The sequence below is a fragment of the Erinaceus europaeus genome, chromosome 12, assembly GCF_950295315.1.
Source record: "Erinaceus europaeus chromosome 12, mEriEur2.1, whole genome shotgun sequence".
Classification (NCBI taxonomy): Eukaryota; Metazoa; Chordata; class Mammalia; order Eulipotyphla; family Erinaceidae; genus Erinaceus; species Erinaceus europaeus.
Window position 1 is genome coordinate 19,721,483 of NC_080173.1, and position 26,774 is coordinate 19,748,256.

At 38.6% G+C, this 26,774-nt stretch overlaps 1 protein-coding gene across 5 annotated transcripts; it reads left to right on the forward strand.

Annotated features, from left to right (window-relative positions):
- Positions 1-25,387, forward strand: UBA3 (ubiquitin like modifier activating enzyme 3). Of its 5 annotated transcripts, none has more exons than XM_007523321.2 (18): positions 66-100; positions 289-330; positions 2,375-2,495; positions 3,916-3,996; positions 9,165-9,247; positions 11,174-11,254; positions 14,236-14,279; positions 15,908-15,972; positions 16,281-16,436; positions 17,342-17,444; positions 17,561-17,674; positions 20,882-20,935; positions 21,664-21,700; positions 23,062-23,143; positions 23,589-23,689; positions 23,801-23,864; positions 24,103-24,157; positions 24,603-25,387. In XM_007523321.2, the coding sequence occupies exons 1-18, from the start codon at positions 81-83 to the stop codon at positions 24,689-24,691; spliced, it is 1,392 nt and encodes a 463-aa protein (XP_007523383.1). In that variant the 5' UTR covers positions 66-80; the 3' UTR covers positions 24,692-25,387. The 5 variants fall into 5 exon arrangements, with proteins under 5 accessions (XP_007523384.1, XP_060058880.1, XP_007523383.1 ...); XM_016188242.2 differs by lacking the exon at positions 66-100 and adding an exon at positions 721-765 and having other exon boundaries at positions 301-330; XM_007523322.2 differs by lacking the exon at positions 289-330 and having other exon boundaries at positions 1-100.
- Positions 25,388-26,774: the final 1,387 nt, after the last annotated feature.

Consider the following 26,774-nt stretch of genomic DNA (forward strand, 5'->3'; position numbering starts at 1 on the left):
CCCCGCCCTGCTGATAGGCCCCGCTCTGCACCGTAAGCCCTGCCCGCCGTGGGGGCACCTGGGAAGAGGTGGAGAACAATATGGCGGATGGCGAGGAGCCGTAAGTACCCTGGCTCTGCAGGCTCGCCAGTCCTGGCAGGGTTGTGAGAGAGCATGGCAGTGGGCGGTCACTGCCGCCACCGGGGGTTCCCTCTACCCTTCTCGTCCCGTCCCTTCGCCCCCCATTTCCTCGCGGCGCCCAGTATGTAGCGTGATGCTGACCCTTCTTTTATTCTCTCTTTCTTTTAGGGAGAAGAAAAGAAGGAGAATAGAGGAGCTGCTGGCTGAGAAGTTAGTGCTGCCGGGAGGCCGGGGCCCTCTCCGGGGACCCCCGCCTCCCCCGACCCCAGGCCTGGGGGACCAGCCGCAGCGGGCCCGGGGGGCGGGGAGGGGGGCACCCGGAGCGCAGGCCTCGCGGCCTCATCCCCCGACCCCCGTCCAGCAGCCCCAGGCTCTCGGCGGGCCGCTTCTGGTCTCGGGCGGGCGCCGAGCCCCGGGTGCATCTCAGCAGGTTTTGCAGGGTGGATGCTTGACCCAAAGGTCTTGCAGAAATACTCTTGGGATGCCCCACCCTCTATTCCAAATTGTCAGAGCCGGGACCTTGTGAACAGAGAATTCTTATGTGAAACGGACATTAGACTTATAAAATTTTTATTCTGTTTTGGCTTTATATAAACACAGAGACAGCATTCACTGCAAACTTTAAATGAGAAATTTACCTGCCAGGTATTGTATCCAGCACTCCCATCATTTTCGCAAAATAATTAGTTCCTCCAGAAAGGGGGTTGACCCCAAAGAGCCTTACTTCCTCCATTTTATTACACATCCCATTTCTTATCAGATGCTTAAGCTTCATGTTAATGAGTTAGATTTAAAGTGTTCATCTACCTTGTCAGTGCCACCCAATTTTGTCTCCTCCCTCCATGGGAAGAGAATACTTGTGAATGGGTGTGGGTGAGTTAGGAATTACAGTGTCATTTCCAAGTGCTACTGCTTTTAGTCTTTGAAGTATCTCCCTCAGTTGGATTTCAATTGTAGGAGGACTGAAACGACAAACTTAATTTCACATTCCTTCCCATCCTTCATTTTCTTTCCATTTTTGCTTAAAATGACACTTGACATTTGAATGCTTGCAATGCCAAGTTGTGTACTAAGGCCTTTTTTAATGGATTAGCTCTTTATCCTCATTCTGACTTTTAAGAAGTAGCTACAATCCATTGATAAGCTTTATAGCTGTTTAGTAATCTGTTCAAGGTCACAATGCTGTTAATGATAGAACCAAACCTAGTTGTGACATTAAAACGTTGCTTGGCAATACTTCTTGAGTCCTTTTGTAGAAAGTGGATATTGCAGATTTATTTGAAGGTGGTAATTGCATGTTTATAGGAGAAGAGAAAAATCACAACTAAACTTAAATCTTGTAATGATTATACAATACATATAGCTTGCTAGAGGATTTGGCCTAACTTGATTATGTTTCTAGATGATGGCAATGCCTATCTGTGGTTTAATTGTAACCTAAAGTTTTGAATCTGGTGGCAATAAAAACCAACTGGTAGTATTAAGACTTCGTTTTTTTATTGGACTTGTCAGAGGAAAAAAAAAAAAACGAATGAAAATTTATCTCATCAGAATATTTTCCAAAGATAGAAAGGATGCTAATTGTATTGGGTTTGAAGCATCAGATTCTGAAAGTGGAGTTTCAGGGACAGTCATATTTTTTCTTTTTTTTTTTTTGACATTTTCTATATGTTATTGTTGTTATTGATGTCTTCGTTGTTAGATAGGACAGAGAGAAATGGAGAGAGGAGGGGAAGACAGAGAGGGGGAGAGAAAGATAGATACCTGCGGGGGGGGGGGGGGGGGGGGGGCTGGAACCAGGATCCTTTCACTTGTCCTTGGCGCTTCACACCACATGCGCATAACCTGCTGCACTACCATCTGACTCCCCATATTCTTTCCCTTGTAAATGATGTTTACTAATCCAAGCGTGTTGAAGAAACAGATTGGGAAGTTTGCAGTGATCTTTTACAAATCTAAGTATAGAACAGGCCATTTATCATTAATTGACCATCTTTGATCTTGAGTTGGTTTAGGAACCCAGAGACATAAACTGATTTATTTCATCAAGCATGTGTGGTTCTTAACTTTAAATAAATTGTATAATAGTTGGGGGGGTAGAGTCAATTGAATGCTGAAGTATAACCACATTGACTATTTCCCTTTTTATTTGAGCAGGTCTGGTGTTACCTTTTCATTTGGGGGACCCATAAGACTTGTAGGTGTGGCTTTTTCATACTGATCTCTGCAGCTGAATTTACTGTGTTCTGTGCAGAATGGCTGTTGATGGTGGGTGTGGGGACACTGGAGACTGGGATGGTCGCTGGAACCATGTAAAGAAGTTCCTCGAGCGATCTGGACCCTTCACACACCCTGATTTCGAACCCAGCACTGAAGTGAGAAACATTTATTTTTAAATAACTCCTTTAATAGTCTTATGCTTCAAAAATTTTAAAAATGTTACTTTTCAATTTGCTCTTATAGTAAAAATACTAATCAGATTGTTATCTTGAAATACTTATTGTTTATCAATAAATGAATAATTAATGCTTGAGACACTATTTTCATATTTCTTATGTAAGACGGTGACAACTTTAAGGGTGCAGGAAGCTTATGGCCTCATTTAAAATTCTATACTTGACTTAAATTTCAGTTTAAATGACTTTGGAGACACTCCTTTTTAACCGTGCTTTGAGAAATTACTTTTGATAGGAACATAACTGTACTTAGCCAAATAATGAAATTCCATTGAAATGAACATCCTAGAAATCAGTGGAATGCATTTCAAAATTATGTGATTGCTATTTTGGACTTGTAACATCTGACTTAAAAGAAATGTTCATTTAGATGCAACCTGATTTTTATCACAAATAGAAAAAAAAAATCTTTGCAGTAAATTTTCACATTTTGTGTTTATAAAGAGATAATATTTTGAAATAGAAAGATTATTCTTAAAATTAATGTAAAAGGGCACACCTGGTAAAATCATGTGCAAATTCTTGGGTTTGACCCAAGAATATACAATACTAATTATTTCTGTGGATAAGCCACTATATTTTCTTACGTTACTGAGTTTTTCTTACCTGATAATGTAAGATATTTCTGTTGATTCAGTTGTATTTGTGTTGATGTGCATTTTCTAAAAGTTGTGTATACTCCCCCTAACAAATTTAATACACTGTAATAAAAAGCAGCCTTTTTTTTTTCCATTTCCCCACCAGTATTAATGCTGGTGCTCAGTGATGCCTGCAAAATGACCCCACCATTTCCAGTGACTTCTGTTTTCTTTTATAAAGACAAAGAAAGAAAGGCAGCACTATTCTATCTCTTGAAAGTTTATCCCTGCAGGTGGAGGTTGGAAAATTGAACCCTGGTGTGTACCACCACCTGGACACCTAACAGTTACTGTTCTTACCTTTTTTTTTTTTTTTTTTAAATTTATATCTGAAAACACCTTGTTCAGCTAGGGGGATAGCATAATGGTTATGTGCAAAGCCTTTCATGCCTGAGGCACCGAAGGGGACCCACCCCTAATTCCCAGCATCCCCGTAAGCCAGAGCTGAGCAGTGCTCTGGTAGAAAGAAAGCACAATCTTTTAAAAGTCCACTTAAAAACATTAAAAACGCAATACATTAGAGTTACAGAATTTCTGGCTCTACGTTGTTAAAATAATATGTTAAGTCCAAAGTGTGCTGCTGTTTATCCTCAGTTGCATTTTTCATGGCGCCGTCAAACTGTCTTGTGGCTGAACTGCTTTATTGTTGTAACTTTGGGCTTTTATCTACCAGTTTTAATATGCATTTTCATTCTTTACAGTCTCTCCAGTTTTTGTTAGATACTTGTAAAGTTCTAGTCATTGGAGCAGGCGGCTTAGGATGTGAGCTTCTCAAAAATCTGGTAATATATATCTATATAATTAGTATTTATATTTGTGATAAACTTTTCTCATTCTAGGACATTTCTTTATTGTAATGGTTAATCTTTTCTCTTGTTTGTTCGATAAGCATAGCAAGTCAAATTTCAGATAGTAATCAAAATGACCAACCTTTTAGCTTTTTGATACAAATTCTTCTGTTTTCATCTCTGCTTTTTGTTATACAGAAATTTCAATTTCTTTCAAAGCACTAATCAATTTCTCTGAAATGAAACTAGAACTTAGGTTTTAACATTATTTTAAGAGAATTTGGGGAGCCAGGTGGTGGTGCACCTGGTGGAGTGCACCTGTTACAGTGCACAAGGACCCAGGTTCAAGCCCCTGGCCCCCACCTGCAGGGGGTAAGCTTCATGAATGGTGAAGCAGGACTGCAGGTGTCTGTCTCTCTTCCTCTCTGTCACCCCAGTCCCTCTCAATTTCTGGCTGTCTCTGTCCAATAAATAAATAAATAAAGATAACAAAAAAAAGTAAAAAAAAAAAGAATTTGATTTGTTTCTCAAATAGGCAGATAGATACTGTCTCATTTTTAAAAATATTTTTATTTATTTATTACTGGATAGAGACAAGGAATTGAGAAGAGAGGGGGAGATAGAGATACCTGCAGCCCTGTTTCAGCACTCCTGAAGCTTTCCCCCTGCAGGTGGGGATCAGGAGCTTGAACCCTGGTCCTTGTGCACTGTAACATGAGTGCTCAGTCAGGTGCGCCACCATCTGGCCACACTAGATATTGTCTCAGTTTAAAATAGAAATCACAAATTTAGAGTTGTTACTTGATTTGCTCAGATTTTCCTGTTATTGTAGTGGGCTTGTCATTTATGTAGGTTATCAGTGCGTCAAACCCTTTTTGCTAAGCCATTAATCGTTCACTAAGTCACTCGGTATTTTTTTAGTATGCTAGTACCCCCTAAAATTTGGAAAAAGTAAACTTTTTCCCTCATCTCTTATGTTGGGCAATTTAAAAAATTTTAAATGTCCTTTAAGGGGGCCCGGTGGAAGCGCACATGCAGTGAAGCCAAGGTTCGAGCCCCCGGCTTCCCACCTCTAGGGGGACACTTCACAAACAGTGAAGCAAATTTGCAGGTGTCTATCTTTTCTCTCCCCTTCTCTGTCTTCCCCTCCTCTCTTGATTTCTCTCCGTTCTATCCAATAACAACAATGGAAAGAAAAAAAAAAAAAGATGGCCACTGGGAGCAGTGGCTTCATAGTGCAGGCTCTGAGCCCCAGTGACAACCCTGGAGGCAAAAAAAAAAGGAAAATGTCCTTTAAGAGAGGAGAGAGGGTATACTATTTTGTGGAGCTATGTCTATATATTGATAGACTGGTTGTGACATAATTGGTTTTATTGATTTGTGATAACTATAAAATAGCTTTCTAGGCTGGGTGGTGGCACACTTGGTTGAACACACGTTCCAATGCGTGGGGACCCTGGTTCAAGCTCTTGGTCTTTCACTTGCAGAGAGAAGCTTCACTAGTGGTGAAACAGGTCTGCCTCCCTCTCTAGCTCCCCATTCCCTCTCAATTTCTCTCTGTCCTATCAAATAGAATAAAGAGATAAACAACAAAAAAGTTTTTTTGAGGGCAGGGGTAGATAGCATAATGCTTTTACATACAGATTGTCATGCCTGATGCTTCAAAGTCCCAGGTTCAATCCGTCACACCACCATAAACCATAGCTGATCAGTCCTCTGGTTAAAAAAGAATTTAAAAAGGCCTGTCAGTTTAATGAAAATGGATAGAGGGAGAATTGATTAGACTTGATAATGTAAGCCTCCTTGGCGTGAGGAAAGTGGAAATTCTAAAGTGAATTTCTTAGAAAATGAAGCAGTGCTGTGGAGATAATACAGTGGTTTACAGGAGAGGTTTTCATGAGTGCTGTAGTCAGAGAGAGAGAGAGAGAGAGAGAGAGGAAGAGATTAAAAAATGAAGCAGGGTGTGATCCAGGAGGTGGTGCAGTGGCTAAAGCTTTGGACTCTCAAGTAGGAGATCCCAAGTTCAATCCCTGGCAGCACATGTACCAAGGTGATGTCTGGTGTTCTCTCTCTCTCTCTTCCCCATCTTTCTCATTAATAAATAAATAAATAAATAAAATCTTTAAAATAATTTGTTTTTAAAGTTTAACCTGCTAGGGCTGGTTGGTGGCAAACCTGCTTGAGAGCACACATTACAGTGTGCAAGGACCCAGGTTCAAGTCCTTCGTCCCCGTGTACTGAAGGAAAGCTTCACAAGCAGTGAAGCCAGTGTCTCTGAATATCTGTCTCTCCTTTCCTTCATAGGGGGAGAAAAAGAGAAAACAAACTAGAACAGAAAAGAAAGTTGAGAAATTACTTAGAAAATTGTTGCATCATGGAAGGGTTGGGCAGCGGCACACCGGGTTAAGCGCACAAAGACCAGAGAGAGCTAGGATTCATTTTCAAGCCCCTACTCCCCACCTGCAGGGGGATCAAGTCATAAGCCCTGAAGCAGGTTTGCAGATGTCTCTGTTTCTCTACCTCACTATCTTCCCCTTCCCCTCCCAATTTTTCTCTTATTTTAACTAGAGCACTGCTCAGCTCTGGCTTATGATGATGCAAGGGTATTGAACCTGGGACTTTGGAGCTTCTAGAATGAGAGTCTCTGTGCATAACCATTATACTATCTACCCCCAACCTAGTTTTCTAATATAATGGCTGTAGGTCATGAAAGAGAGTAGTCTAGGTGATACAAAATTTTACCCCTGGAAAATAGAGTTAACATTTACACATGGGGAAAAGAAAAAATTATTTACAGTGATTAAGTTTGCTTCTAGAAATATATGTTTAAAGTGTCTCTTAGAGGGGGGCCAGGTGGTAGCATAGTGGATTAAGCACACATGGCATGAAACATAGCATGGGTAGGCGTAAGGATCCTAGTTTGAGCCCCCGGCTCCCCACCTGCAGGTGTCTGTCCCTCTCTGTCTTCCCCTCCTCTCTGGATTTCTGTCTGTCCTATCCAACAGTAACAACAGCAATAATAAGGGCAACAAAAAAAGGGGGGGATGGCCTCCAGGAGAAGTGCATGCACCAAGCCCCAGCGATAACCCTGGAGGCAAATATATATATCTTAGATAATAAAAGATTTTCAGCACTAAACACACAGGCCAGCAAGGTTGGAGGAAGATACTTGAGTGATGAACTGGAAACCAGTTCTTTAAATTTTATTTTATTGGTGGGGTAATTGTTTATATAATAGTCCTTTTTTTGTTTTTTTTTTTTTTTAAGATTTTATTTATTTATTAATGTGAAACATAGGAGGAGAGAGAAAGAACCAGGCATCACCCTGGTACATGTGCTGCCGGGGATTGAACTCAGGACCTCATGCTTGAGAGTCCAATTCTTTATCCACTGCGCTACCTCCCAGACCACACTATATAATAGTCTTTAACACACAGGCACAAAGTCATCTCCCCTTGGGCAGCCGCAGAGTCCTTTCATCCTCCCCCCTTTTCTCCTTCCTCAGAGTCCTTTGTTTTGGTGCAGTACCCAGTCACCCAGTCACCTAGTTTCACCTTATGTCTGTCTTCCTTTTCTTTGTTCTTAAGTTCCACCTATAAATGAGATGATTTGGTATTGATCTTTCTCCTCCTGGCTTGTCTCACTCAACATGATGCCTTCAAGTTCTGATTTATTACAAAGGATATGGCCTCATTATTTTTAACAACTACATAGTATTTATTCGATTATGAGAGAGGAGAGAGAGGTCAAGGAATCACAGTATCATTCTGGCACATACGATGCTGGGGATTGAACTCAGAACCTTATACTTGAGAGTCCAGTGCTTTATCCACTGTACCAACTCCTGGCCTTCAGGAAACCAATTTAAAAAAAAAAAGTATTTAAATGCTCGTGTATGATGACCAGATGAAGAAAATGTTGTCTTTTTTTTCTTATTTTTTTAAAATTTATTTTCCCTTTTGTTGCCCTTGTCTTTTTTAAATTTTATTATTGTTGTTATTGATGTCGTTGTTGTTAGGTAGGACAGAGAGAAATGGAGAGAGGAGGGGAAGACAGGGAGGGAGAGAGAAGGATAGACACCTGTAGACCTGCTTCACCGCCTGTGAATCGACTCCCCTGCAGGTGAGGAACAGGGGGCTCAAACTGGGATCCTTCTGCTGGTCCTTGCACTTTGCGCCACGTGCGCTTAACTCGCTGCGCTACCACCCGACTCCCTGTCTTTTTATACATATATATAGATTTTTTTAAATTTATTTTCCCCTTTGTTGCCCTTGTTTTATTGTTATAGTTGTTGTTGTTATTGATGTTGTTGTTGTTGGATAGGACAGAGAGAAATAGAGAGAGGAGTGGAAGACAGAGTGGAAGAGAAAAACAGACACCTGCAGACCTGCTTCACTGCTTATGAAGCGACTGCCCTGCAGATGGGGAGCCGGGGGCTTAAACCGGGATCCTTATGCTGGTCCTTGTGCTTTGTGCCATGTGCGCTTAACCTGCTGTGCTCTTGCCCAACCCCTGAAGAGCATGTTGTCTTAATTGTTTTGTTGTTGTTGTTGTTGCCAGTGTTTCACTGCTCTGGGCTGACTTTAAAATTTTAAGTTTTGTTTCTGGTTTGTTTTTTTTTAAATTTTTTATTATCTTTATTGGATAGAGACAGTCAGAAATTGAGAGGGAATGGGGTGATAGACACCTGCAGACCTGCTTCACTGCTTGTGAAGCAGCTCTCCTGCAGGTGGGGAGCCGGGGGCTCAAACCGGGATCCTTACGCCAGTTCTTGTGCTTTGCGCCACCTGTGCTTAACCCACTGTGCTACCGCCTGACTCCTGGTTTAGACAGTATTCTAAAGGACAAGCACTGCTAATTAGTAACAGTTACAGTCATTAAAAATGTAGCAGCAACAAACTTTTGCAAATGTGCTTATGGAATTATCAGAACAGTTATAGACATCTGGAATTGCTCTTTTTTGGGTGAAGACTATGGAAACCAAGTTAAACATATTTTACCTTTATTTAAAAAATTGTGTGCTTTTAATATTTTAGTCCTTAAATACTGTTGTGCAGGATTTAACCTTGAGAATTTGTAGATTTGACTACAGTAAAAACAAATCTTAAAATTTGGAATGTGAGGAAACATCTCCTTAATTGAATTTTTGTTTGTTCCTACAGGCATTATCTGGTTTTAGACAGATTCATGTTATAGATATGGACACTATAGATGTTTCCAATTTAAATAGGCAGTTTTTATTTAGGTAAGTTTGACATCTAACTTTTAAAACATTTCTGTGATCACTTGACCCTGTTTAATAATTTTTTTTGAAACTACACTAATTTAATTTAAAATAATTGTCATTCTCATCTTGGGTAAAATTCTACAAGCAAAGTTTGGCCATTCTATTGGAAGTAGTTTTGTAAGCTTTTTTCTTTTTAAAGGAATTACAAAAAAAAAAAAGTGATTGTGGTCTGAAGACATGTAATACATCTCTTCTTTATTTAATAAGCTGATAGTATTTGAAATATCAGGCCCTAGTAAGATATGTTGGTGAGAACTCCTGAACCAAGGTCTTGGTAGTGATTTTTTTTTTTTTTTTTTTTTTTTACAATGCAGTTATAAATATAGAAGGGGCAAAGAGTCTGAGTGTTTAGGAGAGAAAACTCAGGAGCAATTGAAATGGCACAAGGTGGGAGAATTATTTTAGTCATCACAAAATACAGAAAGCATCTGGAAATAAATGATTAGGAATGACTAAAAAACGAAATAGGTCATGTATCAGATGTGAGGAATAAATCAGTAGTGAATTTTTTGTAAATTTTTTGATAGAATATTATCATTTTAAATCCTTTTTAATTTATAAGTCAGCCTCTCTCTCTCTCTCTCTCTCTCTCTCCTTATCTTTGCCACCAGGGTTATTGCTGGGATTTGGTGCATGCACAATGAAGCCTCTGCTCCTGGTGACTTTTTTTGTTTTTGTTTTTCCCTCCCTCCTTATATGATAGGACATAGAGAGGGACATAGGACATGGGAGGGGAGCGGGAGATAGAGAGGCAAAGGGAAAGAGAGACACCTGCAGTCTGTTTCACCACTTGTTTGTGAAGCTATGAGAGCCCTCAAGCAGGTGCGCCGCTGTCTGGCCTCTATTTTTCTTTCTTTTATTGTAGAGGGAAAGTGAGATACCTGCAACACTGTTTCACCACTTGCAGGTGGGGGCTGGGGACTTGAACCTAAGTCACTGTGCATGTTAAAAGTGTGCACTCACACTGGTACCACCACCTGGCCCTCTTTTTAAATCTCTAACAAGGTGATGGTAGCCAATGAGAATTGCTCTTTGATAACCTTTAATGTGGATGCTGGGTCTAACGGCAAAATATGACTCTCTGGCTGAGTAACAGTGAATGAGAAAATCCCATCTGAGAGTAGTAAATGTACTAAGCAAAACATTTTTTTCTTTTCTTTTTAATTTATTTTAATTGAGAAAATGTCACAAGGGTAGAGCTTCATGTCTCCCCAAGTGCTGAAAATACTGGTGACTTTAACTTGAGATAATCAGGATGAGGTAGATGGCATAACAGTGATACAGAGAGACTCTCGTGCCCAAGACTCCAAAGTCCCAGGTTCAGTGCCCTACACCATCATAAGCCAGAGCTGAGCAGTACTCTGTTTAATAATAATAAGCCTTGGAGTTATTCCTTCTTAGAAAACATGGTTACATCTTCCTGTGTGATTTCCAAATCAGCACACATGGGGAAAAGGCAATAAAATAATATTACATTCCTAGAACGAATCTCATTGAGCAATGTTAATAGCCACAATCTGTAATAGTAACATTTAGAGTTTCTGAGGTCTAGGGAAAATTATTGACAGGCCCTGAGTATGAGGTGCTTTATATTTAGAAATGTCCCAGTGAGAAATTATGAGAAACCATGCCATTACTATGCTTTGCTCGAGGGAAAAGCAATGTTTATGTTTTTGTTAAAGTAAAACTCACAAATACTTAATTTGGAACAACTGAGGGGTTGACTTTCAGTGTTAATGGATGAATTATTCATAAAAAAATGTTTAGGCAAAATTATTTTTTCTACTTCCAAGTAAATTCACTTTAGACATTTTTGTGTTTGCAAAAGAATTATGTACATTACCTAGATTTATATCGTGAATGATAACATAATTTTTTCTGTAGGCCCAAAGATGTTGGAAGACCTAAAGCAGAAGTTGCTGCAGAATTTCTAAATGATAGAATTCCTAATTGCAACGTAGTTCCGTATCCTTTTGAGAAAAAGATTATTCTTTAAAGCTTCTATTTCTGTTATAAATGATACTTAGCACAAAGAATACAGTTAAGGAGAAGATGAGTGACAGGAAACTTAATTACGGAGGTATCTGCTGACAGTAGTTTGCTTAGTATCCATAAAGTCTTTCAGTTGAGATCATAGAATTAAAAAATATTTTTTGCTTATATTTATTTATTTTTTTTTATATTTTTTAAATTTCCTTATTCAGGGATTAATGTTTTACATTCAACAGTAAATACAATAGCTTGTACATGCATAACATTTCTCAGTTTTCCATATAATAATACAATCCCCACTAGCTCCAAAAAGGATGACTGAGGACCTAGTGGGGGTTGTATTGTTATATGTAAAACTCAGAAAACATTTTTTTAATTATTGAATAGAGATAGGGATATTGAGAGGGGAGAAGGAGAGAACCAGAGAGACACCTGCAGCCCTACTTCACCACTCATTAAGCTTTCCTCCTGCAGGTAGGGACCAGGGGATTAAGCCTGTGTTTTTGCATACTGTAATGTGTGCGCTTAACCAGGTGTGCCACCACTGTACTCCCCCAAGATCATAGAATTTCTTTGTCATTATATTTAAACTTAGTTTATTGGTGCATTGCACCAGAGTAAAAGACTCTGGGGTGGGTGTGTGTGGGGGAGAGTTCAGGTCCTGGAACAGGATGGCAGAGGACAGGACCTATTGGGTTTGTATTGTTGTGTGGAAAACTGAGAAATGTTCTACATGTGCAAACTATTGTATTTACTGGCCACTCTAGAACATTAATCCTCCAATAAAGAAATAATAAAAAAAAAAAACTTAGTTTATAGCCAGTGCCTTTGATTTGTATCTTTGTCCTTAAGTTCATGATCAATTGCATGTTACCTTTACTGCATTGTAAATTTCTGCACTGGATTTACTAAACCTGTATTTCTCTAGTAGGAAACAGTAGATTACTAACTGAAAGATAGAACGAAGTACATTTCTTTCTTTTTGCCTCCAGGATTATTGCTGGGGCTCAGTGCCTGCACCATGAATCCACTGCTCCTGGAGGCCATTTTTTCCCCCTTTTGTTGCCTTTGTTGTTGTAGCCTTGTGGTTAATATTGTTATTGTTGTTTTTTTTTTAATAATTTATTTCTTTATTGGGGAATTAATGCTTTACATTCAACAGTAAATACAATAGTTTGTACATGCATAACATTCCCCAGATAATATTGTTATTGCTGATGTCCTTCATTGTTGTATAGGACAGAGAGAAATGGAAAGAGGAGGGGAAGACGGGGAGAGAAAGACACCTGCAGACCTGCTCCACTGCCTGTGAATCGACTCCCCTGCAGGTGGGGAGCCAGGGGCTCCAATCAGGATCCTTAACGCTTTACACCACATGTGCTTTTAGCTTTTAAGCTGATACCGCCCAACCCCTGAAGTACATTTATTTCTAAAAGAAATGAAAGAGAGTGTTGGTTCCCATGTCTTCAGACTTGGGAAAATTGGTATTTTATATAAATTTGTAGCTGGGATTTGCTCTGTGGGAAATCTCCCAGGATACCAATCCACCATATTAAAATCAGTTCTATTTCAGCATGTGAGCAGTGAAATTTAAATGCAGTACCATTCACTGCCACTCATAAAAGTAATACATAGGTATAATCTAACAAAATAAGGATGGTACTTTATGCTAAATGCTGATGAAAGAAATCAAAGGAAATCTTTAAAAAAAAAAAGGGAAGCTATTCTATGCTTAAGAATTTTATCATTCAACATAGTTATGATGTTACTTCCCAAATTTATTTAATTAATTTAATAGATCCCAGCAAATTTGGGTGATGGTATAGCTAGTAATATTCTAAAACTTATATGGAAAGACATATAATATCTAAATTCTAAAAAAAGAATAAAATAGGAGGAATTATTGTCTTAATTTTAAGCTTCATTTTATTACCACAGTAATTAGTTATAGTGTGTGCACTTAACCAGGTGCGCCACCGCCTGGCCCCTACCACAGTAATTAGTACTGGAATTTTCTTTTTTTTTTTTGGATAGGGCAGAGAGAAATGGAGAGAGGGGGAGAGAAAGATAGACACCTGCAGACCTGCTTTACCAACTGTGAAGTGACTCCCCTATAGGTGGGGAGCTGGGGCCTTTTACCGGGATCCTTATGCCAGTCCTTGCACTTGGCGCCATGTGTGCTTAACCCGCTGCACTACATACAACCTGACTCCCTGGAATTTTCATAGAGATAAAACATCGTTCAGTAAAACAAAATAGAGAAACCAGAAAAATGCTGCTTGTGGAAGTATAGCTAATTGATGTTTGGCAAAAATGCAAAATAATTCAGTAGACAAAGGATAATTTCTTCAACAAATTGTGGCAGAGGTATGGATAAATACTATAATGTAACAGGCCAGGCAGTGATGAACCTGGTTAAAACATATATTGCAGTGCGCAAGGACACAGGTTCTAGCCGCTGGTCTCCACCTGCCAGGAGGAAGGTTTCACAAGTGGTGAAGCAGGGCTGTAGGTGTCTCCCTCTGCCCTCTCAATTTCTCTGTCTCTATCCAAAAATAACTAATATTTTAAAAAAATACTATAATGCTCTTGTGTTCACTAAACAAACTTTTATTACTTCTTGACTAGATGCTGATAAATGAGAATCTGAGGACACATGAACTCTGTTTTCCCAGGTTTTATGACTTTACATAAAAGCTAAAACAGCAGAAAGTATAACAGACATAAAACAGAGATATGGGAATTTATGTGAGAAACTTGTGTTCAAAGTAGGAGTGTTACTTAGAAAAGAGGCATTAGCAGGAAATAGGATTGTGTTCATTTTGTCATATTCTTTGCATTCTGGTTTTAACATTTGTGGCCTTTTACAAATATATATGTATATATAGTATGTTGCTAACTTCACCTTATAAGTCACAAACTTCATAAGTTAAAATTCCTTTACCTGTATCCAGACATTTCAACAAGATTCAAGATTTTAATGATACTTTCTATCGACGTAAGTTGTCTATAGTTCTCCCTAAATTCTGAATCTTTGTTTTAGTTTTTAACACCAAGGTTATTGCTGAGGTTTGGTGCCTCTACAAACCCACCAGTATTCCTGCACCATGCACTGCTCCTAGAGGCCATTTTTTTCTCTCCATTTTTGTTGCCCTTATTATTATTATTGTCATTGCTGTCATTATTGGATAGGACAGAGAAATTGAGAGGAGGGGAAGACGGGGAGAGAAAGACACCTGCAAACCTGCTTCATCACTTAATGAAGTGACTCCGCCCACCCCCCCCAAGGCGCCCCCCCCCCCCCCCCCCGCAGGTGGGGAACCGGGATCCTTATGCCAGTCCTTGCACTTCACGCCATGTGCACTTTACCCACTGCGCTACCTCCTGGCCTCTTTCCCCGGGCCCCCTTCCGCTTTTTTTAGCTAGAGGGTGAGCGACAGAGGAAAGGAGGCACACATACAGCACTGCTCCACTGCTTATGAAGCTTTTCCCCTGCAGGTGGGCTACATCTTTTCTCTGTTGCCGGCTTTTTGAAGGTTGTTAAGTAATTTAAGGCTATTCTGGTGCTTTCCTCTTTTGATAATGGCTTTTCTGTAAGATAGTTGAAAAGAGAATGCCAGCACCTCTCCCTCCCACCCCAGATTTATATATTTTATGAGCAGTAGAAGATGGTGTGACAGAAGCACTGCTCTGCTCTGCTCTAACATGCGATCCTGGCGATGAACTTCAAGCTTCATGACTGAGTCCTGTTCATGACTCTCCATATTTGATCCTGTTTTATTTATTTATTTATTTATTTATTTATTTATTGCCAGAGCACTGCTTAGCTCCGGATCATGGTGGTGCAAAGGGATTGACTCTGGGACCTTAGACCCTCTGGCATGAGAGTCTCTTTGCATAGCCATTATGCTGTCTACCCCTGCCCTGTTTTCATTTTTTTTTTTTTAATATTTATTCCCTTTTGTTGCCCTTGTTGTTTTATTGTTGTAGTTATTGTTGTTGTTGTTGGATAGGACAGAGAGAAATGGAGAGTGGAGGGGAAGACAGGGGGAGAGAAAGACACCTGTAGACTTGGCTTCACCGCTTGTGAAGTGACTCCCCTACAGGTAGGGAGGCAGGGGCTCGAACCAGGATCCTTACGCCGGTCCTCGCACTTTGCGCCACGTGCGCTTAACCTGCTGTGCTACCGCCCGACTCCCCTGTTTTCATTTTTAAGTCACACTATTAGTTGCATTATTATATGCTGATAAGAGTGAGGAAGGTGAGGAGTTTTGAAAGTGTGGATGATGATTTTGTGCAATGACTCTTTTCTCCCGGAGTTATCACTGGGGCTTGGTGCCTGCATGATGAAGCCATCACTCGTTGTGACCATGTTTTTTTTTCCCCCCTTTTTCTTTTTTATAAAGAGAAATTGAGAGGGGAGGGGGAGATAGAGTGGGAAAGGGAGACAGCTACAACACTGCTTTACTGCTTGTGTAACTTCTTCCCTCCAAGTGGGGACTGACTACAGGTTTGAACCTGGGTCCTAGGGGTTGGTCATTTGTGTGCTCTAGTGGGTGTACCACTGCCTGGCCCTTATGCAATGACTTGAAAAATGAAACTAAACATTCATTTTTTTCCTTCTAGAATTCCATATAATTGTATGTGGGCTGGACTCTATCATAGCCAGAAGGTGGATAAATGGCATGTTGGTAAATATTTCGCTCTTTTTGATGATTCTTTTTGAAGTTCTTATTTCTAATAAAGTTCTTAAAGTTCTAATTGTATATCGTATGTTTGAAAAATCAGAGCTTATTTAATTCCCAGTTAAATATACTTTCTTGCCAGTCATTAGTTTTCAGATTTAGGGTAAAATTTGCTAATTCAATAATCTTTTGATTTGATATATTGTTATGATTGAGTTGACAGGATTAATTAATACTATGCTTTCTTTTTTTAAATTTTTTTTTAACTTTCTTAACCCCCCTATACCTTTAAACCCTTCAAATAATTCTCCTAGATATCTCTTCTAAATTACGAAGATGGTGTATTAGATCCAAGCTCCATAGTCCCTTTGATAGACGGGGGGACAGAAGGTTTTAAAGGAAATGCCCGAGTGATTCTGCCTGGAATGACTGCTTGCATTGAATGCACACTGGAACTGTATCCGCCACAGGTAATCACCTGTATTTGTCTTCTAGTAGCTAGGGGTAGAATCTGGATTAATCAGGGTTTTCAGTGGTAACTGTAGTTTTTTAACCTATATGAAAGATAATTAAACTCTGTTCCTTTTTTTTTTTTTAAAGATTTTATTTATTCATGAGAAAGATAGGAGGAAAGAAAGAAAGAACCAGACATCACTCTGGTACATGCACTGCCTGGGATTGAACTCAGGACCTCAATGCTTGAGAGTCTAATGCTTTATCCAACTGCGCCACCTCCTGGACCACTTAAATTCTATTTTTTTTTGAGGAAAGAAATGAACTAGATATCATAGTTTTGATCTGCCTATATAATTTGTATTAATTTGGCTGGGGAAGAGAGGTCAAATTGTAAGAGTTTGGTGTTGGTTAAAGCGATGGTCTGTTTTCTTTGGCTTTAACCTGTGACTGTTTCAGGGAAGTAAAGATAGTAGGGATAAGAATGATCTTGTCGGAGATGGGGCTCTAATTTATATATTCACATTAGAAGATAATTGGAGTTTTAATCTATAGAAATAATTTTATGATTTTATATTGATTTAACTGGATTTCCTTTTGGTTTACAGCTTCAGATCATATATTAGGTAAATGTTACAAAGTGCTTATACATGAGAATTTATTCAGTACTTCTCATGGCCTAATTTGACTTGTGTTGATGTCCCTGGTAACTAACTGTAAGGCAAACATATTGCTGCAAGCATGTTCACTTGAGAGAAATTATTGAAAGATTTTGTTAATAGTATAACTGTTTTGTTTATTATGTAAATGAAAGAGTAAGTGAATTAAGAGAAACGGTTATAAACTCAATCATATGTAGAAGTTACATTTTAAGGCAGTTCATTGGTTAAAATCCACTAAGAAAGGTCAACTCTGCTTTTAGGTTAATTTTCCCATGTGTACCATTGCATCTATGCCCAGACTACCAGAACACTGTATTGAGTATGTAAGGATACTGCAGTGGCCTAAGGAGCAGCCTTTTGGAGGTAATAGATCAAATTCCACAATCCAAAACTACGTGAGCTATTATCCATTTCTCTGTATTACTGACCTATGTTTGTGCTTTTCTTCCCCCCCCCCCACTTTCTCCCCCCTATTACAGAAGGGGTTCCATTAGATGGAGATGATCCTGATCATATTCAGTGGATTTTTCAAAAATCACTAGAAAGAGCATCACAATATAACATTAGAGGTGTTACATATAGACTCACTCAGGGTAAGTTAATACGTTGTCTTAAATTATGATTTGGGAATGATCTTGATTAGGGCAGGAAGCACTTTGAAAAAAATAACAGTCAAACAGTAGCATCTTTTGAGGTTCAGAAATTACAGTTTCTAGATATCCCAGATTTGATAGAAGTTAACTGTACTTCTTTGGAATTTAATAAAATCATTCTCTACCACTTAATATTACTTACTTAGGGTTGAAAGAAGCCCCAAGTCAATCACATTAAATAAATCACTTCTATCTTTAACTGAAGAGGCTATCGCTAGGACAACCTGTTGCACATTTGGACAGAGTATTCCACATACTCAGAATAAAGCTCCATTTTCTTTTTTTTAAATTTATTTATTAATGAGAAAGATAGGAGGAGAAGGAACCAGGCATCACTCTGGTACATGTGCTGCCAGGGATTAAAACTCAAGGACCTCATGCATGAGTCCAGTGCCTTATCTACTGTACCACCTCCTGGCCCACTAAACTTAAAATATCTTAGGAACAATTTTTCAACCTTCTCATCTTCTTTTCATGTCTTAGATATTCACCCTTTTGAAGCTTGTGAAACTTGCCTATACTTGAAGTCTTGGGCCATCACTTGTAGTTGTTCCTTTGTAGTCCAAGTTAACTTGGTTACTTTGTCCTACAGTTTTTTGTTTTTTAACGAACAAGTCAAATATAGTTACAATTATATTTTTTTCTTAATAGTTCAAGGTAGAACTTTTAAGATAACTAACCTGTGAATTCTGATATGAAAAAATGGGGAAATGCATTTGATATTTTGCTGAATCCAAATTACAGAGTGAAAACAAAGATGATGAGGGAGAGGCTTTAGATTTTCTTTTGTAGTGGTCCGGGAGGTGGCGCAGTGGATAAGGCATCGGACTTTCAAGCATGAGGTCCTGAGTTCGATCCCCGGCAGCACATGTACCAGAGTGACGTCTGGTTCTTTCTCTCTCTTTTCCTGTCTTTTTCATTAATAAATAAATAAAACCTTTAAAAAAAAGTATTAAAAAAAAGATTTTCTTTTGTAAATTCTGTGAATCAGATGACTGAGATTATTACATGAGGGAAAAATAGGTGACTTATGTTTAAATCTTACTGAGTGTAGCATAGCCTGTTAGTTAAGAATCTGCATGTACAAACTGTTGTATTTGCTGTTGACTGTAAAACAATAATCCCCCAATAAAGAAATTTTTAAAAAAAAATCTGCACTTTGGAGCAGTGCTATACACTTACTAGGTGGATAGCTGTGAATGTTATCTAATTGCTCTCAGCCTTATTTTACTTATACTTAGATCAAAATATCAAAATCAAAAACAGTTTTGGAAATATACTGGTTAATCATTAGAGAAATCCCACTTTTCCTCTTTGTTCCACTTTTTTTGAACAAGGGAATCATATGTCCTAAAATAAAATCAGAGTTATAAGACCTATAGTGAGATTACGCTATTAGGAGGCATTACTTAGTTTTCTTTTAACTTCTTTTATTGCCACCAGGTTATCACTAGTGCTTGGTGCCTGCATAATGAATCAAATCCATCCCTCCAGGTGGCCAGTATTTCCCTTTTCCCCCCCCCCATCTTTTTCCTTCTTTTGTGTTTGACAGGAAAGAGAAATTGACAGGGACGGGCAGTAGGGGCGGGACAGAGAGACAGATACCTGCATCACTGTTTTCACCACTCAAGAAACTTCCGTGGAGCTGGGAACCAGGGCTTGAACCTAGGTCCTTGTGCATGGTGATGTGTGCACTCAGCCAGTTGCACCATTGCTCAACCCTCTAGTTTTTTTTTTAATTTAAAAATTTTTTTTATATTTATTTATACCCCTTTTTGTTGTCCTTGTTGTTTTATTGTTGTAGTTATTATTGATGTCATCATTGTTGGATAGGACAGAGAGAAATGGAGAGAGGAGGGGAAGACAGAGAGGGGAGTGAAAGACAGACACCTGCAGACCTGCTTCACCACCTGTGAAGCGACTCCCCTGCAGGTAGGGAGCCAGGGGCTCAAACCAGGATCCTTCCTCCGGTCCTTGTGCTTTGTGCCACCTGCGCTTAACCCGCTCCACTACCGCCCGACTCCCGTTTTTTTGTTTTTGTTTTTAAGATTTATGTATTGAGGCGAGGAAGAGAGTGCTAGAGTATCATTCTGACACAGACAATGTTGAGCATCCAGCTTGGGCATGCTTGAGACCCCAACTCTTTTTTTTTTAATATTTTATTTATTTTCCCTTTTGTTGCCCTTGTTTTATTGCTGTAGTTATTATTATTGTTGTTGGATAGGACAGAGAGAAATGGAGAGAGGAGGGGAAGAGAAAGATAGACACCTGCAGACCTGATTCACCGCTTGTGAAGCGACTCCCCTGCAGGTGGGGAAGCCGGGGGCTCGAACCGGGATCCTTCCGCCCGTCCTTGCACTTTGCACCACGTGCGCTTAACCCGCTGCACTACCGCCCGAATCCCAAGACCCCAACTCTTTACACACTTGGCCGCACTTTACCTTATGTCCTCATGTATACATGCACAAAGAAACTGTTGATTTGCTAGCTGTCTTTTAATTTAATTTATTTTTGATAAAGACAGAGAAGTTGAGAGGGAAGGGGGAGAGAGAGAGTGAAGAAGACACCTGCAGCACCATCTTACTGCTCATGAATTTCCCCCTCTGCACATGGGGATCAGGACCTTAAGCCTGAGTCCTTGCTCATGGTAAGGTGTCTGCTCAACCAGATGTGCTGTCACCTGGCCCCAGCTTACATTTATATGAAACTTAATGCAAAGTTGACTCTACTGTAATTTTTTCATTAAAAACATTATTTTTATTTTTTTATTTTAACCAGAGTACTGCTCAGCTCTGGTTTATGGCGGTGTGGGGGATTGAACCTGGGACTTGAGAGCCTCAGGCATTAATGTGTCTTTGCATAACCATTATGCTATATCCCCACTCTTTACTGTAATTTGTTTATGGCCCTAAACATGTTCAAAATAGTGACAATGTGTAAGACAACTTTCATGATTAAGGTCTGTTTTCTGATTTGACAAAAAACAAGCTTAAGAAAATCATATTAAATAGAATTGTACCCCTTTTATCCTACAATCTTGTTGATCATTATTAAATCACTAATAAAAAAGAAAATCATGTTAATAATAATGTTCTTATTTACTAATGTTATATAAGAAATAACCATATTTTAAACCACATTTTTCAGGTGTAGTAAAACGAATCATACCTGCAGTAGCTTCCACAAATGCTGTCATTGCAGGTGAGAAAAAGACCATTGATTAATTTTGTATTCTTTCTTTGAGTTTTTGATAACTATCAAAATTGTTTCTATAGTTGCTTAGTCTCAGAAAACTGATGTTCTAGGAATTTGATATCACCTGGGATGGTAGTATAATATACTTGTATATATTTTGTCTTGTATTATGTCACAGGTATAGTGCTTTGCAGTAAGAGGGCATTTTAGTACAATTTCTTTCTGTTCTTTTTTTTTAATGAGAGCACTACTCAGCCCTGGCTTATGGTGGTATGGGGAATTGAACCTGGGACTTGGCAGCCTCAGACATGAGAGGCTGTTTGCATAACCATTATGCTATCTACCCCTGCCCATTATGATTTCTTTTTAACTGGTATAGTAGACTATTCACTAATATGGAAAAGCATATATTACCATTTGGATTATGTCTAAAACAATTAAGATATTTGTTATTTTGTTTTTTAAATAAAATATTATTAACCTGTGTATAGTCAATAACCTTGTTCTGATTTACTACTGACTTAAAAAAAGACTTTGAATATTTGTTTGTTTGTTTGTTTGTTTGTTTTAACCAGAGCACTGTTCAGCTCTGGCTTATGGTGGTACGGGGGGTGAACCTGTGACTCTGGAACCTCAGGCATGAGAGTCTGTTTGCATAACCATTATGCTATCTACCCTCCACCCTACGTATTTGTTTTTCATTGAATTAAAATATCTTAATTTTCTCTCTTTAGCTGTCTGTGCCACTGAGGTTTTTAAAATAGCCACAAGGTAAAGAACTTTATTTGTGTGTGTGTGTGTGTGTGTGTGTGTTGGGAGGGGGGAATGGAGGTTAAAATGAAAGTTAAAATGTGTGAGGGGGGGAGTCGGGCTGTAGCGCAGCAGGTTAAGCGCAGGTGGCGCAAAGCACAAGGACCGGCATAAGGATCCCGGTTTGAGCCCCGGCTCCCCACCTGCAGGGGAGTCGCTTCACAGGCGGTGAAGCAGGTCTGCAGGTGTCTTTCTCTCCTCCTCTCTGTCTTCCCCTCCTCTCTCCATTTCTCTCTGTCCTATCCAACAATGACGACAACAACAATAATAATAACTACAACAATAAAACAACAAGGGCAACAAAAGGGAATAAATAAAATAAAAAATTAAAAAAAAAATGGGTGAGGGGTAGATAGCATCATAGTTATGCAAAGAGACTCTCATGCTTAAGGCTCCGAAGTCCCAGGTTCAGTCCCCCGCACCACCATAAGCCAGAGCTGAGCAGTGCTCTGGTAAAAGGAAAAAAAAAAAAAAGTATTTTGTCACTAGCAGTACAGGTGGCAAATAAGGGGTTATGAATGTGTTGGACTCAAAGTATGTGTAGACTAAGAGAAATGAATGATTACTAAGAACTTACACTTCTAGCAATGGGTAGACATAATAAAAAAGAGGCAAGCAATGGCCAGGTTACCAAAAAGATTAAGAACTTTTGAAAGACTTGGGAGTCAGGCTGTAGCACAGTGGGTTAAGCACAGGTGGTGCGAAGTGCAAGGACCATAAGTTTAAAAAAATTAAAAAATTAAAAAAAAAAAAAGAAACAAAGACTTAACTGCCCATCAGAATTAAGGTCTCCTTTCTTTATCATGCAGTTAAGGACAGAGGAGTACTTACTTTTAGTTCTTTATGAAGACAACTGGTTTCATGTGATGGTTAGAAACGTGATTTTAGAGAGTTTTATATGTTACTGCCCTTTCCAGCATATCTCTAGAAAACTGCAGTTTGAGTCCCAGTACACTGCAAAATGTCAGGGGTATAATCTCACACCTATACATAGTATGTAAAAATCATCCTACTCCTACCAAAGTTCCCTGCCCCCCATCCCATAGCCACTGTAGTTCTCAAACTCCAAGAAACAGTTTGGATACCATTTATTCTTGTAAGTTCATTTGCTTTAGTCATTGGTATTTCACATATGAGCAAAAGCATCCAGTAATTTTAGGACTGGGGATTTAGATTATTCAGTGCAATGAGGTGTGAACATTATGAACATGGAATGATGCAGTGCTGAAAGTTCCTAATGGGTTTTCTAATAAGTATATAAATCTGTGATTTGACCTGGATCAGATATATAAAAATAAAACATTTCTATTTTTTCATTACAGTGCATATATTCCCCTTAATAACTACTTGGTATTTAATGATGTAGATGGACTCTACACATACACATTTGAAGCAGAGAGAAAGGTTAGTAATAAACTAATGAAAATGTTTTATTATGCATTCATTGATTTTTAAATTTTAATAAGTAGTTAGAAGTAATGAATGAGGGACTGGGAGGTGGTGCCGTGTTTAAGCGCACATATCTGTGCTCAGAGACCAGGGTTCAAGTCCCCGCTCCCCACTTCTAGGGGACACACTGTAGGTCTGCAGGTGGCTATCTTTCTTTCTCTTCCCTCCTTTATCTCCACCTCCTCTGTTCCCAATCTCTCTCTGTACTGTCCAATAAAATGGAAAAAATGGCCACTAGGAGCAGTGGATTCACAGTGCTAGTACCGAGCCCCAGTGATAACTTGGAGGGGTAAAAAAAGAAACAAAACTTTTTCTTTTTACAACTTCATATTTTATTTCACTGTTATAAAGAAACTACTAGTTGCATGTGCCACTAATTTGTTGTGTTTTATATATGTAGGACAACTGCCCAGCCTGTAGCCAGCTTCCTCAAAATATTCAGTTTTCTTCATCAGCTAAACTGCAGGAAGTTTTAGATTACCTAACCAATAGTGCTTCTCTGTAAGTGTTCCCGACTTCTATTATTATGGAAAAAATTTTTGTGATTTTTTACAGTTTTAAAAACTAGTGTTGTTTTCCACAAAATAATACCTTCTTTTTTCTTATATTTAGGCAGATGAAATCTCCAGCCATCACAGCCACATTAGAGGGGAAGAATAGGACACTTTACTTACAGGTGACCAGTGTTCACTTCTTATAAAATCATACTGAAATTTTAATTTCATTTAGGGCCAGTGAAATAGCATACTTGGGTAGTGTGTGATGCTTTGCCATTGTACAAGACCCAAGTTGGAGTCCAGCCTGCTGTGCAGTGGGTCTCTTTCCTCTCTTTCTGCCTCTCTTCTCCTGACCTCTATTTAAAAAATGAATTTTTTTTTCATGTTTTACCTTAAAATACTTTTTTTTTTCCCTAGTCGGTAACTTCTATTGAAGAAAGAACAAGACCAAATCTCTCCAAGACATTGAAAGGTATTTAAGCATACCCACTAATTTAGTTTTTTTTTTTTTTTAACATATGAAATGCTTGTTCTAGATTTGCTCTTAAAGCCTTTAAGTGATAATATTCTATTTACTCACATATTTAGGAAATAATAGGATTTATTGCTTTTTTAGTAGGATATATATATTCTGTAGTAGTCTGATATGTGGCACAGTTGGTACAGCACTGTACTTGTGTGTCTTAGTTCCCCAGTGCTGTTCTGGCATTGCATATGCCAAACTGCTGCTCTGGGTCCTCGTTCTTTCTATCTCGCCTCCTTAATAAATACATAAGTAAACAAATAAGACTGTAAAAATCTCTTTAAGAACTAGATTTTTTGTTCATCTGCATTATAATACTCTGTATGTGTGTATGCTGTCATCATACTTGTTCAGTTGTTTGTTTTGCTTTAGTTAATTATACTTTCTGTTTTAGAATTGGGCCTTGTCGACGGGCAAGAATTGGCAGTTGCTGATGTCACCACACCACAGACTGTACTATTCAAACTTCATTTTACTTCTTAAGTAAACTAAATCTACACACCCTAGAGAACTCACAGAAATATACTTTATGGGTACTGAGAAATTTACTTGATATCATTAGTGTTGCTGAAATCTGACTTTAAAAAAAATAATAGCCACTCTTTTAATTTTGTAACTTTCCCTTGAAGACAGACTTTCGGAGTTTGAACTTGCTTGCATTTTCATTAATAACAAAGGAAGTGATTGATGCCCGGAAAGAACAATTATGAGCAAAAGCATTGTTTCATTGAGAGGAAGAGTCAAGCACCTTCTTTTGTGTTAATTTTGTTATTAGGGTCAAAGAACACATTCCTCAGTTTTCACTTAAGCGTTCATATGTTTAAAGATGTCCCATTAAAGACAAATAAATTCTAAATAACATTAAACATTTCAGCCTGACATCTAGAGCATATTGAACATAGTCTACTTCTTGCTTGATTTCATAGTCATTTTAACTGTGGCTGTCCCAAGTGAATATAACTATTGCAGAGGTTACCTTGTCTATAATACTATGTAAATGGTGATAAGAGTTGAATACTATGCATGGAAATGGGAAATGTTTTCATGTGTTTACTTGCAGTGCCATAGAAGCCAATATGCACAACATTAAAGCCAAGACTTAGATGTTAAGAATTTAATGTTTAAACAGTTATCACTGATGCTTTCACACTATTTATTAATAAAATCATATATTGTCTACTTTTCTGACTGTATTTTAAAAAAAAATCAAAACAAAACATTAAGATAGTGGCACACTCGCACATGTTACCATGCACAAGGACCTGGGTTTAAGCCCTCAGTCCCCACTTGCAGGGAGGAAGCTTCACTTAGCAGTGGAGCAGTGCTGTAGGCGTCGTCTCCCTGTTTCTCACAGTCTTATCAAATAAATATCTAAAAAAATATTTTTAAAAGATCAAATGTACATATCGTACCAAAGTAAAAGACTCAGGTGGGTGGGTGGGGAGAATACAGGTCCATTAAGGATGATAGAGGACATAGTGGAGGTTGTATTGTTATATGGGAAACTGGGGAATGTTATGCATGTACAAACTATTGTATTTACTGTTGAATGTAAAACATTAATTCCCCAATAAAGAAATAAAAAAATAAAATAATAAAAAATAAAAGTAAAGTCAGAAAATAAAAGATCAAATGTAGCACTTCTGTAGTCATGTAGGAATAATTTTTAAATGGTTAGAAACCCACTATTAAGCACAGATAAAGATGGGGGGGGAAGTTTAGCAAAACAGAGTATTTTGTGTGGAATCTGTGTGAATATTTTTACCACAGAGGATATCTATTGACTGGATTTAGGACGGGGGAGATAGCATAATGGTTATGCAAACAGACTCTCATGCCTGAAGCTCCAAAAGTTCCAGGTTCAGTCCCCCACACCACCATAAACCAGAGCTGAGCAGTGCTTTGGTGTTTCTCTTTCATCTCTCAAAAATAAAATAAATAAAATATATTTTTAAAAGAAATACTTAAAAAAAAAACAGTTCATATGATTGGATTTAATTTCCTTTAACACAGCGTAATGAGCTGGACTATTTAATGCACGCACACAGTTATCCCGAATATATTATTGTTGATTGAACTAGGGCCTTGTGCGTGTACTTTTTGACTGCTCTAGGCTGCATTGTTTGTTGGGTTGCTTTTGTTCTTTTTGGTCATCACTGAGGCTTCACTGCTCAGAGCTGACTTTTCCAGATAGAACCCGCAGAACTGAAGTTTCGGTTTGGTGGGGGTCAGGGATCAAACTTGAATCTCATACTTAGCCAAGCAGGTCCACTCTCTAGAGTCTCTGTTTTGCCAGCCCTCCAGACACAGGAAGAGACACCAAAGCACCCTCCCTTCCTGTGGTGCCATAGCACATCCTGTGTGGCCTTGGGTTTCACACCTGGGTGTGAAAGGATATTTACTGCTTCCTTTACAAAGGTGTGATAATTTTTAAAAGTCTTAAGCTCAATATGTAGGGTTTTTTTTTAAGTTTCTATGTCCTTTTTTTTTTTTAAGAACATTTATTTTTTAAATTTATTTCCTTTTGTTGCCCTTGTAATTATTGTTGTTGTTGCTGTTGTCACTG